General features: G+C 38.1%; 1 protein-coding gene across 1 annotated transcript in view; it reads left to right on the top strand.

Annotated features, from left to right (window-relative positions):
• The first annotated feature begins 8,821 nt into the window (after nt 1–8,821).
• Nucleotides 8,822–13,623, top strand: part of LOC119909862 (brain-enriched guanylate kinase-associated protein) — a 36,059-nt gene continuing 31,257 nt past the window's right edge. The window contains 2 exon segments of the mRNA XM_038728111.1: nt 8,822–9,079; nt 13,260–13,326. Of these exon segments, the coding sequence (XP_038584039.1) occupies nt 8,910–9,079; nt 13,260–13,326 (237 nt within the window). The 5' untranslated portion in view covers nt 8,822–8,909.

The following is a 13,623-nucleotide window of genomic DNA, read 5'->3' as shown; positions in this document are numbered from 1 at the left end:
TTAAGAGTGCTGGAGTTGTTTTTCTCGACAACATCTATAGGTGAATTGAACTTGATTTGACCTGATGAATCTGAAGTCTATTTATTGTCCAAGTTGTTGCCCAGAAGGTCTCACTCTGACGTTTTGTCGATCTTCAGCAGACATTGAATGATTTTTTTTCATCCTTTAAAGAAACAAGCACAGTGTCGAGAGAATTCTTTTCAGAAAATAACGTTATTACATTATGGATAAGATAAAAGTCAAATTCAGAGCAACCACGTGGTTCAGCTGTACCTACCGTACATTGCCCATGCTCCAAATCCTCCCTTGTTTGTAATTCTCATTCTTACTTTCTTATTTTGTTGAGTTTCTTTTCATAGAATTGTTGAGCAGAACAGATATAGATAAAGTTGGTGTTTTAGACCAATGCCAATATCTTTTGACTGCTTAATAACTGTATGTACAGTGGTGGGTTTTTCATGGACCTAAAACTGAGACCAGAGCCAGTAATCCTGCCATATCTGAGACCCCAACACAACCTGCGATTGTCTTTATTTCATCCATTAGTGAGTGTCTCTCTGTCCTCCTACTCGACACACATGGACTTGCAAAACGCGACATGCATTGACATTTATGATCGGCAAATGATTTAATGAATTCAACCGATCTGACACTTAACACTTTGTCAGGACAACTAGAAAGGAGGTTTGCATTTGAATCAGTTTAATTTGTTGGGTTATGTAATTAGTTGTATAAATCTGATCAATGTGAACATTAAACAAGTTTTCACTTCTGCTCTCCACTATTTAATGTTTAATTTAAGTTTTAAATGGAGGGATTCAATCATACAGATCCAAAAAAGATCTAAGAGACTGAAAACTGAGTGCTTTACTTTTATTAAATGTTAATATGGAGCCCTACAAAACCTTTATTAAACCTGCTTAAACATACCATCATTTCTACTGTTAACCATTTTTTAATACATTTACCCTTAAAGGAAACTCAGTTTCCCTGTTTACACTTTCAGAAACCAATTCACTGCCAGAAGGGTTGGAAGAAAAGATCAATTTAAAGAGTACTCCAGCAATTAAGTATTACTTTAGTCCATAAAGGAAATCTGACTTGTAGCTACTTTTGTTAGACCATCCCTGCTTGGGAAACAGGGATGTTTTTTAAACTCTTTCTTATAAAATATAATATCCTGACAAAACTTGAAACCTGTTTTTAATGGAAGTATGTGTGTATGTGTGTAAAGTTGCGTAGGTGAGATTATCAGTCCAGTTGCATTGCTTTATATTACCTCAGATAAGCAAATGTACATGGTATGATAATTGTCAATTTTTATACTATGGTACAACGTGAAACCTGTATACTGCTGCAACCCCTTCTCCAGAGCCGCAGAAGACTATCTAGTTTTCACAGGCTATGTAACTGACATGGAAAATCAACAGACTAAGTACTATTAATTGCAACAAAAATAATGTGTAAAGTTTCACTTAAATCTGTTGTTAAGCCTCCGTCATGATGGACCGGTCAGATCCAGCGACTTATGTTGTGCTGGGACAGATCCAGGCAATGCAAAGATATATTGCACCATGCAGCATAATAAAGTGGGTTTAAATTGGACTATGAGAAGCTGTGAGCTGAGTACCAGACTGTAGTAAGTATGGTTTGGCAGCAGTAAGTTACAGATGGGGTTGCAATATACTCCCCATTTAAAGTGCAGTTTGTGTCCTAAAGCTTCTCTGTTGTTTAGCTCAGTCTGTTGCTGTGTGAAGATTTTCCACTGAAGCAGTTTTTTTAAGTCACTTAGTGTTATGGTGAGATGGTATTGGGCATGTCAACTAATGAAATTAATACACTAATCAGTTTTATTGGTAAATTAAGGATGGTTCACCATTTTTCAAGCCTTCCCCTTGTTCATACTGGACATTAAAATCTCTTTCTACAGTGCAAGTGTTTCATTGTAAGTGATTGGGGACAACATCTACAGTCTTCATTCTGTATAAAAATGTATTAAGAAACTCAGCTAAAGCTAATGTGAGTCTTTGGCTTTCTGAATTAGTCAGATCAAGCAGGTATCTTCCAGTTACTTTTGAATTACACACTTTACTCATTGACTAAAAAAAACTGTCAACCCTACAACCCACAAACACAAAAAAGACTGCCCACCAGCCTTGAACTGCGCAGCACACTCATACACACACAGGCACACCGAGCGGCGTGATGTGGGAAAGATCCCCTGTGGTGACTCCTGCTGTGGCCCCCTGGTGAGACCTGATCTGATCAGGAATAGAGTGAAATATGCCTACAAATTGTCAAAATTGATTGAACGCTTGCTGTTTCCTCTGAACCTCACACACACACGCACGTGCGCACACACACACACGCTTCTATTCACACATATAAAACTTTATTGCTATGACTGACGTGCCGTTTCAAAGGCCAAGGATACATGAAGGAGTTGGAGGGAGTCTGATGAGTCATAACAGGGGAAACTATTCATTATCTGTTAATTTATCCCCAGGAGTTTTTTGTGTTGGGTAACAGAGCTATTGTTACAAAGGCCATGAATTTAAACATGCCTTGAACTGTGTTTGACATCACCCGGATGATACTTCTGTCTGTTACTCTACCTATCACAACCATAGTTAATCAACGTAATCAATGAAATTTTTAGATGATGTGATTCAACCTCTGGCTTAAAAAAATGGATACTTCAGACGTTTATTATAAGAAGTTAGTTTGCTGTATAAGTTCTTATTTTTTAAGTCCAACAAGTTTTTCCCTCCTACCTACTTAAGGTTGAGCCTCTTTTGATATGTAGATAGAAACTAAACAAGAGATAAACAGTGTGGGGATCGTTCCTCAGTTGCAGTTCGTTTTCTTCAGGCAGCAAACCGTGTTGACTAGTCATCATCATTGCTCTGGTGGCTTAATCCACAGAGCTCTGTTTCTGGCTGCTGGTAGTGAGAGCATGCAAAAGAGACTGTTGAATTTCTGTAGTCTTGCATCAGAAGAAATACACAACACAAGGCTCTCAAGTAAAGACTCAACACTGCCATACCAAGGGAAAAAAATGTTGCAAGTTAACGTTACTATTAATCATCACCACTTCTGCTCATGTTTGGTCACTCTTGGCTTTTAGGCTGTTTGAGTCAACCTCAAACCTTTTGAGTTGTGCAGCAGTTGAGATGCAGGAATAATGAAGGAATAATTCTGGTTTAAAACAACTCTGGTTTGGCTTTTTTTGTAGTTTTGGCCATCATTCAGTTAAAATAACATGCTACTCACCAAGTTAACTGCTTAAGTCTGGGAATGCAGTGGTATTGCTAGATAATAAGTCACTAAACATGGTCAGTTAGACAATCACACAATCCCACAGGTTATCCAAACTTATTTGGAAAAGAAAAGAATAGCAAACGATAAAACTATTACAAATCATCCTTCACAGCTTCACAGACAGATGTCCTGGTTCAACTTTGACTTGTCACACTTACTGTAGGTGTCTTGTGAAATGAGCGAATATTACCAACATCATGGGTGTGCTCACTTTCAGTTTTACCTACAAATAAAGGTGGAGAGACATTGCCAATAAGCAGTGTTGGGCAAGTTACTTCCAAAAAGTCATTTAAGAGTAATTAGTTATATTACAATATTACTATATTACTATCTCTGAATTGTAATGCTTTACACTACTTTTGCATTACTTCTGAGTTACTTGATCACAATATTTCCTTCCCCTTAAGTAGATTTTGTCACTTTTCAACTTCTAAAACATATTAGATATAATGTGTTCATTAGTGAGCTTTACATGTACCTTTGGACAGAGCTAGGCTGGCTGTTTCCCCCGTATTCAGTCGTGATGCTAAGCCAAGCTAACTAGCTGCTGGCTGTAGCTTTATATTTAATAACGTAAAGACATGAGAGTGGTATCAATCATCTCATTTAACTCTGAAAAAAAGCCAAGAAGTGTATTTTCCAAAATGTTGAATTGCTCTTTTAAATAAACTTTTATACATACAATTATTATTTTAACAATATAATTTTTGAACTAAACTAAACCTCAACCATAATGGTGGAAGGTCAGAAAACTGTCATATCAATGTATTTTTACAATTTTGTAAGGCACTAATATGGTGACACTGAGAAACTACCTTTTTTTGTTTGGAGGACTTGTTAAAAGCAAAAAGCAGCAATCACTTTCGTTAGTACAATGTCCTCACAACCAATAGAAATGATGTCCAAAGCTACAAAAATAACACCTGTTGTGAGTTATCCTCTAAGATGGAACATGAAGGTTTACTGTTTACAGTAGACGAGGTGCTTGTGTCTCTGTGAGCTGCTCACCTAACAGCAGACTTCAGGAGGAATGACACTGGCCATTAATGTTTAAGATCTTCATTTGGTCACTGTGGATAGTATATCTGGCAGGCAGTAGCTCTACCTCGCTCACCTCCCGTGGCTCATTACTAGTAAATCAACCTGCGGGCACCATAAGGGCTCCCTATTGTAGATCCAAGATGGATACTGGCTGTTTGTGACCTTTAGAAGGTTTCTTTTTTTTCTAAATTGAACTGGAGTCACTTGCTATTGGAGCAAATTCTCATGAAAGAGGAGAAAGTATAGAGGCAGAGTGGGAAGTGGAAGCTTTCTGCCTGAAGTAGGTTATAGTCTGCAGCATTACAACAACCATTTGTTGTACTCCCTGTAGTGTTGTCTGATCATTATGACAAGTTGTAACACGTGGGGAATGTTTTTCAGGTAAATGGTTGATGGTGTTTCCATCCCCACAAGAGACTCCTCATAATACTTATGAGGAGACACTATAGAGAGAAAAGTGTGCTTGGTTTACATATCTTTGGCTGTTTTGCTGGTCCTCCGGCAGTGTACAAACAGCAGTAAGCATATCATGAGGTTCTCTGAGGACTTGTTCCTTCATGTGGATAGTGTTTACCCTGCCAAACAACACCTGAGGCACAAAGATCTACTGTTTATCCCCCTGGGGGAGGTGTTGTGAAACAGTGAGGGTACAGGGAGGTGTGTGTTTATGTTTGTGCGTGTGAGGATATACTCTGTACAACCTTATACAGTCTATGGTACAACCCTACAACTGCACTTTTTACCAATTCAGCAACTATTTCTGTCTTCTTTCTCTCTCTCCCTCTGAGACTTGCCGATAAGAAAATGGCTGTAGCAACAGTGTTTCCAGAAACTGCCATTGTTTCCTGAGCCAGTGTTGAAGGGAGATTAAAAATAATAAGTAGTGGTGGCATTAGAAATGGTGGCAGGCGACAAAACATTCATTCCAGTTTGTTGTTGAACTACTACCCTGCCGCTCTGCAGGGACTGATAAAAGTTATGCTGCTGGCACAACACCTGTCTCTTTTTATGCATTTATGCTTACCTGGCTCTTAAGGACAAGACATAGTGGTTTTTAAAAGGCGAATATATGGACCCTTACTTACTGTCGCTATGCCCGTCAACCTATTACAGCACATAATGCCGTTTACAATGACAGCGCTGGCAGATTTAGTTCTTAGTAATTTTTGGAACAATGTGTCTTCAATTTCATAAGTAGAAAAAAACAGGCATCTCATTTCTAGCTGACAACTGTGGACAGCTATAAAGATGACTGTTGCAATCAGATTTATCAGGAGTAGCTACCTAATGTAAGCTAATGCTAACACTAAAACTACATGAAAGATTTTGTCAGAATGAAAACTGTAAAAAGATCTTAAATATGCATATGATAGCTACATACAGGATATAGTGCAAAGAGACTGAGGCCAAAGCTAATCTAAGGTAAAAAGTTAGTATCCTCACCAGTTCATGATCCATGAGACATGGATATTAAGAGACAGTATTGTTCTTGTATTGTCGTGCAGAGTTAGTCCATGATAAGTAAGAAAAATCTAAGATCAGATTGTTATTTTTTGTTAAACACAACAGCTTACATACTTGAAAAAGCAAAGGTTAGATTTATTCTTACTTGTTTGTATATTGTTTGTACAGTATGTTTCAGTTAAGTGTTACAAGAGAAAAGACTTTTAGGGTGAGGGTGTTTAGCAAACATGACACTACCTCAGATGACGAAGTTGACTGTTGTTGAAGGAGTGAAATCATGACCAATTCCAATGACATATAACACAACAGAACCGCTAATGTTAAACTCTAATAGCATCCAGGCTTCCCACAAAATGTAGCTAGCTAATGAAATGCTCCTCGCCTTTTAAGAAACATTTTATTACTGCAGCAAGCTAGTTAGGACATGTTAACATTTGTCGCCCTCCAAACTCTTTAAATACATAGTATATCTGTTACTACAGCTCAATGCTCGCTGCTCAGTTGATGTCCTCTTAATAGATCTTTTTTTTTTTTTTGAGCAATTATTTGATTAATTGATTATTATCTGTAATATCACTAATGGGCACTGATATCAACAAGACTTGTCAAATGCAGCTGCATAAAGAAAGAAGCACAACTGGAAAGGTTATTCTGGCCTTTTATCCTTTCTAAATTCAGACTAAAAGATGTTTGTGCATTGATCTTTCAATAGGAAGTGCAAAGTTCAACTGGAGGTTCAATTATTCAAAATATTGCATATAATTTAAGTTTGTTTACTAGACTTATCTAATTGATCCCCCAGTGCTGCTTCGCCATACAAAACTGAAAATTTACAAACATACAAAATTTTCTGAATACACACAAAATCTTTTCTCTGGAGTCAACAGAACTAAATGTGCTGCTAAATCTGTGGGACTTCAAAGCTGTTTTTCTCTGCTCTCTTGCCAGGGTCATCACAGATAGCCAACTCCTATCTGCCTCCCCAGGCAAGACTTAGAGCTTTGACTGTTGGTTTGTGGTTAGAGTTCAAACTTGGCTTCAACATTCAGCCGACCAGCAGCAGCAGTAGAGGCGACAACTATACACACATGAGAGCTGGGGCAGAGAGAAAAATATGAAAAAGATATATATTGGCAAAACTGCCCTCAAAACACAAAGAAATGGTTGCAAACATCAGAAAAGAAGGTAAGATGAGTCAGTCTCGGGAGTGTTGTAAACTCTAAACATCAGCCTCATTATCAGGGAATCCATTTGACTCATTTTGACTAATGGAAAATGGATTTACATTGGGCGGTCATGACCATTAAAAAGCCATTAAAAACATAATGTGGCATCTATTCATTCCCATCATTCATCTTCATATCTATTGTCATGTATCAGATGACATCTACATCCAAGTTATGGCTACACTACATTTCACCAACAACAGCCTTAGCATCTGGACCCAAAAAATGTAATACCCAAAAAAAACATTATCAATCGCTGTGAGCTCAGACTTAATTAAACTGGCATTACATAGTGATAAGAGCCCAGAGCAATTTTCACATACTTACAATAGCTCTCTGGCTCCTTGCCATGTGATATTACAACATCACTTGCAGCTGTTAGACCATGGAGAGGTTGTAAAGATTTTGTTTTGTTGTAGTGCCAGGCAAAGCAGAGTGGGCTGAACGTGAAGCCTCAGCATGTCGGATACATAAACTATTCAATCAAATCTGTCAAACATTTATATAGGAATAGTTCAACATGGGGAATACGCTTATTTGAAGATGAAAAGTTCATTCATCTGCCTAGAATGTCTCTGCAGTATCTGGCTATTGTGCAGGTTGCCAGATATGGGTTATATATGGCAGCCTCATCATGACTTTGGGATTCTGCACATAGTCACTGCTCCCTCACAACCACACATTTTTACATTTACACCTGCATTGAAAGCTCCAGGACTTTACGTAACAAACAGCTGATGAGAGTGGTATCACTAAGCAAAGAAATCCAATAAGTGTATTTTTTAAATTGTTGATCAATTCCTTTTTTTACAAAGCCAGATGTTTATCTACTACTCCAGCATCAGGGTCCTTGTTTTTGGGCTTATGATTTTGCTTGGCTACTCATGTAATGTCTTCTTACTGCGTGATGATATCTTAATTAGTTGCGATCTTAAACCAAGTACCCAGACATTAAAGGTAGTCCATTTCCCCACCCAAATATTGACACAACACATTCTGTAAGTCTTTCTGTAGACTCCACTACTACTGCCAGCCTCCTAATTGAGGCTCTGGGCTGAGGTGAGGTGGATGGAGGTGTGCACATTGCGCCTGCTGGTTGGCAGCGTTGAGCCATCAAACCTCCATGAGCCAAGTATCCATCAGTCTGGCAAAATGCGAAATGCCCCAGGGCGCATACTGCCCCTGCTCCCCATCGGAAGCCTTTCATTACCACATCCATTCTCTCAATCAGTCCTGTCGGTGTGTTTTCGTCCCCCACCCTCAAAGCTGCATCAAACACACTGCCAAAATATTGCTCCCTGTCTGTCTGTCAGCCTCTTGCTTATTTGCTCATGCTCTTTCTGCCTTTCACCCTCTTGTCAAACTTACTCACACACTAAGCTGTGGTCGATTGTATATTTTCACCTATTCTATGAATCACCCATCGTCTTTGTCTGGGGGCAAAAATCCTTTCCTATTCTTTCAGAGATCTGATGTGGATGTGTAATAGAATTCACCATTACATTGATGGGAGCTCCTTTCCCATCTATGCTCTCACTCTGTGAATGGGAAAGGATTAGTATTCCTCCTCCATCCATCTCCTCCTCCCCATCAGTGCCTCACTGCCTTCCCCCTGCCTGGGACCTCTCTCTCTCCAAACTGTATTACACTCCAGCTACACTTCATCCCTTTCCCTCCCTCTCACACAAACAGATACACACTTCACTTTTTACTCTATTGCCTTTTCTCACGGTCTGTTTTCTCTCGCTCTCTCTGCTTGGCTCTGTGATTGTGACAAACTCTGACAGCAATGAAAGTACATCAGTGATGTAACTGTGTCTTGTTCTCAAATCCTGTTCTCCAAACTCTCTCCGCTGCATGTTCAGTTCTTTCCACGACCACAAGGATGACCTCCGAAAGCGCCTGTCGTACACCACCCACAAACTAGAGATGGTGGAGACGGAGTTCGATTCCACTCGGCAGTACCTCGAGACAGAGCTGCGCCGGGCCCAGGAGGAACTGGAGAAATTTACAGAGAAACTACGCAGGTGTGTGTGTGCATGTGGGCATGACTCTGTGGGCAGCTTGCCTTTTTATGTATGCATGAACGGTCAATTCCCCACCAGGAACAAACCCACCAAAGTCGTGCTGTGACATCAAGGAAATTTGGGTGATAGATGAAGAGTGTTTTCACATGCTGTATCATACAATTGAAAGGCCAGTGGTACTCGGCTCATGGGCCCCTTTGATGTCCTCAAAGTGTTGCACTTGTATATAGTGATGGAAGGTAGTTGTGTGAAGAACAGAAAAGGAGGACAATGGAGGTGTGAGGGTAAGAGGCTTCAGTAGCTGTTTGATGACCAGAGAAGTTGTCTAAAACATTCAAACTCCATCTGTGCTGTAAAAGGACTGCACAAGCTTTTGTATATTGTTCCATGGAAAATCCACATAAAACTACAGAGGGATGAATGTTATGTGGTATGGGTATTTTTAAGCAAATAGCCCCAGTATCCATATAGGGTATCATGCAGGATACCAGGGCTGCAGTCGAAAGTAAAATGACATCCTATGTCTTTTCCTAAACACTTCTCCTTTACCTCGATGGAAAACCTCATGAGGTCAAGGAAAGATGTGAAGGAGAATTCACTGAGAGAATCTGACGGCATTTAGACTTTTTTTAAAAACAACTTTATTTATAACACGTGGAAGCTAAGTACAGTGACAAACTAAATGGTGTAGAAGATCCTCAGAAACCATCAATTACCCTACTCATAGGAAGTAAGTAAAAACAAAACAAACAGGATTGGAATATTGAAATTATATAATGACATAAAGGAATATACAAGGGAAAGTTGAGCCATTAAATTAATAATTAAATAAAAATAAGGATTTGAGCAAGGGCCTAGAGTAAATTATATTGATAGACATATAAAGAGTTTTCATACATTTTTTCATACATTTGTTGGGTAGAGGAAGTTTTTTTTTTGTGCATTCCATAATGGTGTGGTGTGCGACAACATGTATGATGATATTGTTAACTAGAAATTTAATCTGCTTGTTCTTCAAGATTACTCCTGAGTCTATTTGAAAGAGAAGAAATCTATATGTATGGATTTGGAGCACAGCCAATCATGCAAGGATTTCCATAAGTTTTAGATTGTGTGATAAGAATAAAATGTGCTCTGTTGTTTCCACATTTGCGTGGGTGCGTCACTTCAAATATTTCTGTTGCAAGGAACTGTGGAACGGCATTATCTCTCTTGCTTTGGTAAAGCAGGGTCCAGTGTACCCCATGCTAAAGGAGATAAGAAAGGAAGCAATGAAACAGCTTTCCTTAACATTTAGAGAATTCAACCATATCTTTTGTCACTTAGGGGGTCATTTCACTCGGTTAGGAACCTTCCTAAGGAAAAATTACTATTAGACCACAGCCCAGAGTTCATGCCCTGTTACAGACCTGAAATTAACTTTGGTCTTTTTATGAACTATAACCATGACCTATCCCTATCCCTAACCCAATGTGTTTAAGATTAATAACCTTAAACATACTTTTACCATACTTTATTTGCCACAATCACCAACTTCCCCTGACCTTAACCATATTGTAGTTGCCATGTGCAGATATTGCAAAAAGTGAGAATTTGACAAGACACCTTTGAACCTACTGCAATCCGGGGGTTTGTAGAGTCATTTAGTATTGAGGTTCTTGTAAGGCAACAGGGCTATTTCTGTTTTCTCAAAGTGTTGGAAGCACCAGTTAACCTTATATCTGTGTTCATCTGACTGAACAATCCAATTAGCATCATTATATATGTATAAACTATATATGGAACTCAATATGATGATGATGATTACATATTACTAGATTAAAGTTATTTAAACCAAAACTTTAATTAAATAGGCTGAATTTCCCTATTAAGTCCATCAAATCAGACATTTTAATATATACTGCCCGAATTTAAGTGACAACATTTTAATTGAAATATCACGTCAAATGAATGATGATAAAGAGAATGTAGCCCATTGGTGTTCCAAATAAGCCCCCTTTGCTGATAGATAAATACATTTATATATTTAAAAAATCTTAACAACACAAACTTTTCTATTGAAATCTGTAATTTCTTAGCTCTCAATAGCTACTTTCAGTTTGTATCCACTCCTGTCCTAGGTAAATGGCATTTGAAATAAGCGTGACAAGCCTTTTTGCTGTGTTGTCAATGCAGAAAAAGTGAAACTACAACTTGTCTTCTTTGGAATGAGAAAAACTATTTACATTTAGGCTAGTGGTTATAAAACATTGCAAAATCACATTCTAAAGTCTTTCAGTATTTTGTGGAGTAACATCAAAACATACAGTTCATCGGTGAGGAGACAACAATCTAACATCCTGAAAGACTGTAACTAAGCAAATAGGAAAATAAAAAATTTCTACAATTTCTACTTTCTAAAGGGAGAAAATTCCCATCGAAACACAAACTAGTGGGCTTAAGGGACCATCCGTGAATTTATGGTTAAAAGAGATAATATTTTATATAAGTACATGACATTAAAAAATAACATTTTAAAATAAATCTATTAATGGTGCACTAACATAAGATGAAAACTATAAGTGCACTGATTGCTTTGATAACTCAACAATCAGCTCCATTGGAAGAAACATCACACAGCAAAAAAGTTATGCAGCAAGTTGTACTTGATCTTATATGGATGTTTAACCTAAGTATCAAACGATCTGTCACACAATCACACACCTGACAAAACGCATGCAAGCTTTTTCCAGTTTATCTACCACCCATGATCACAACAAGCTGTGTTGTTATTGCAAAATAATGCATCAGCCTCCCCTGACTGCAGATTCTTCACTGCATGTGATGAAGTGAATCATCCTACTAATGCCATGGCCTCTTGACAACAATTTGTTCATTCATAATTTTTATACAAATATGCTCTTTAATTAAAAACATTGTTTTTTTCTTCTTTTATCTTTTAAAACTTTAGAATAAATCTTCATTTATTACTTCAACATGTAAAATAAACCGTAGCCCAGTAACAAATACATAAGCGGCCTTCCAGCTATGAGTTTTAATTTAGCAGCGTGGTGATAACCTCAGAGCAATGACATTATCTGCAAATAGAGCAAACCTTCTGGTCAGACAGAACCGAGTGTTCTCTGTGGCCGTGGTATAAATAAATGTGATTAATATGCTGTTTAAATAAACTTGAAACTTGTCTCTTGCCAAAAACTTGGAAAACTTGGAAAGCAGACGCTATGGCTGTTTGGTGGATGAGGCATTTTTTGTGCCTATGGGACTTTCTCGCCCCAAGTCTGATCCTCGCAGACTGATCCTGCACAAATCCATCTTTTTTTATGATTGAGATAACCCAAACTCACTCTTCCTAATTTTAACCATATGGATGATTGGTTTGGAGATAGAAAGTGCTGCCTGACAGACTCAGGTCTTATTCTCCTCTACAAACAGCATTATGTTGCTCATAATGACTGGCTTTGTTTGTTATTCATCAATTGTCATCAGTATCTGTCTGGTTAATGGAGCCATAAATGCTGGTTTATCAACACTCTCTTTAGTCCCGAGAGCTAATGTGAAAATGTGATACTGAAGTGAGAGGTGACATGATAAAACACCAGGAACAAGTTAACAAAAAGAGAGTTGAGGTCCTGTTCCATTAAGCTCACAAATTCACTGGAAGTCTATCAAAGAGCAATAGTGATGAGAGAAATAAAAGGAGACAGAAGGAGGAGAAAATCATGAAGAAATGAACAAAAGGCCTGTAATTTAAAGAGAAAAATACACAAAAAAGCTCACTATGTTATCCTTCAGCTGCAGAGTTAGTGCTACGGCTGTGCTTATGCATGTTTACCGATTTTCTGTCATAAAATCTTTAAGGATTTAAAGTTTTTTTTGATTCCATACTTTTTTTTTCTTACTATCCCATGCTGTGACGCTCAAACATATGAACCATTTTTACCTTGTTTTGCTCTGGATAGTTGTATCCTTTTTGATCTTCAAATCTGAGTCAGAACTTTAAATATCCTGCAAATCCCCTCCAAGATTCTCCATCAGTGCCCTGATCTAGTTAGGTGTTTACTTCTCTGTCTAAATTTACGTGGAGTGCCTATTTAGCTGTATGAACAGTAAAACACTCTTTAGTCACCATATGCTGTCATTTACATATTTACCAGAGCGTATTTTTGCTCTGATCTTTTAGGATCCAGAGTAGCTATGCAGCTCTTCAGAGGATCAACCAGGATTTGGAGGACAAGATGCACAGGACGGTAAGAGACTTCTGCTGAGGTGTTTGCAGCTTCAACCTCATGTTGCAGAAACTATTATTCCAGTTTCCAACAAAACATCTGTAGCATAAACGCAACAAAAATCAAGGTTCAAAATAACCTTAAATTGTGGTCAACAGATCATTTTCTCCAACAAAACAAAGAGTTACAACAGACAGCTTTACTGATTATCAAATAGCAAAACACTTTACCTGACATATGTACTTTCTTAGCAACACATTTGTGAATTTCACACTTTTATCCCCCAAAACATCAATTACAACCACAGTCTTCTCTTGT

The sequence above is a fragment of the Micropterus salmoides genome, unplaced genomic scaffold (assembly GCF_014851395.1).
Source record: "Micropterus salmoides isolate LMB-PRFRI ecotype aquatic unplaced genomic scaffold, ASM1485139v1 Ms_hic_scaffold_19, whole genome shotgun sequence".
Lineage (NCBI taxonomy): Eukaryota > Metazoa > Chordata > Actinopteri > Centrarchiformes > Centrarchidae > Micropterus > Micropterus salmoides.
The sequence above is the reverse complement of the archived record's forward strand: the minus strand, read 5'-3'. Positions and strand labels throughout refer to the sequence as shown.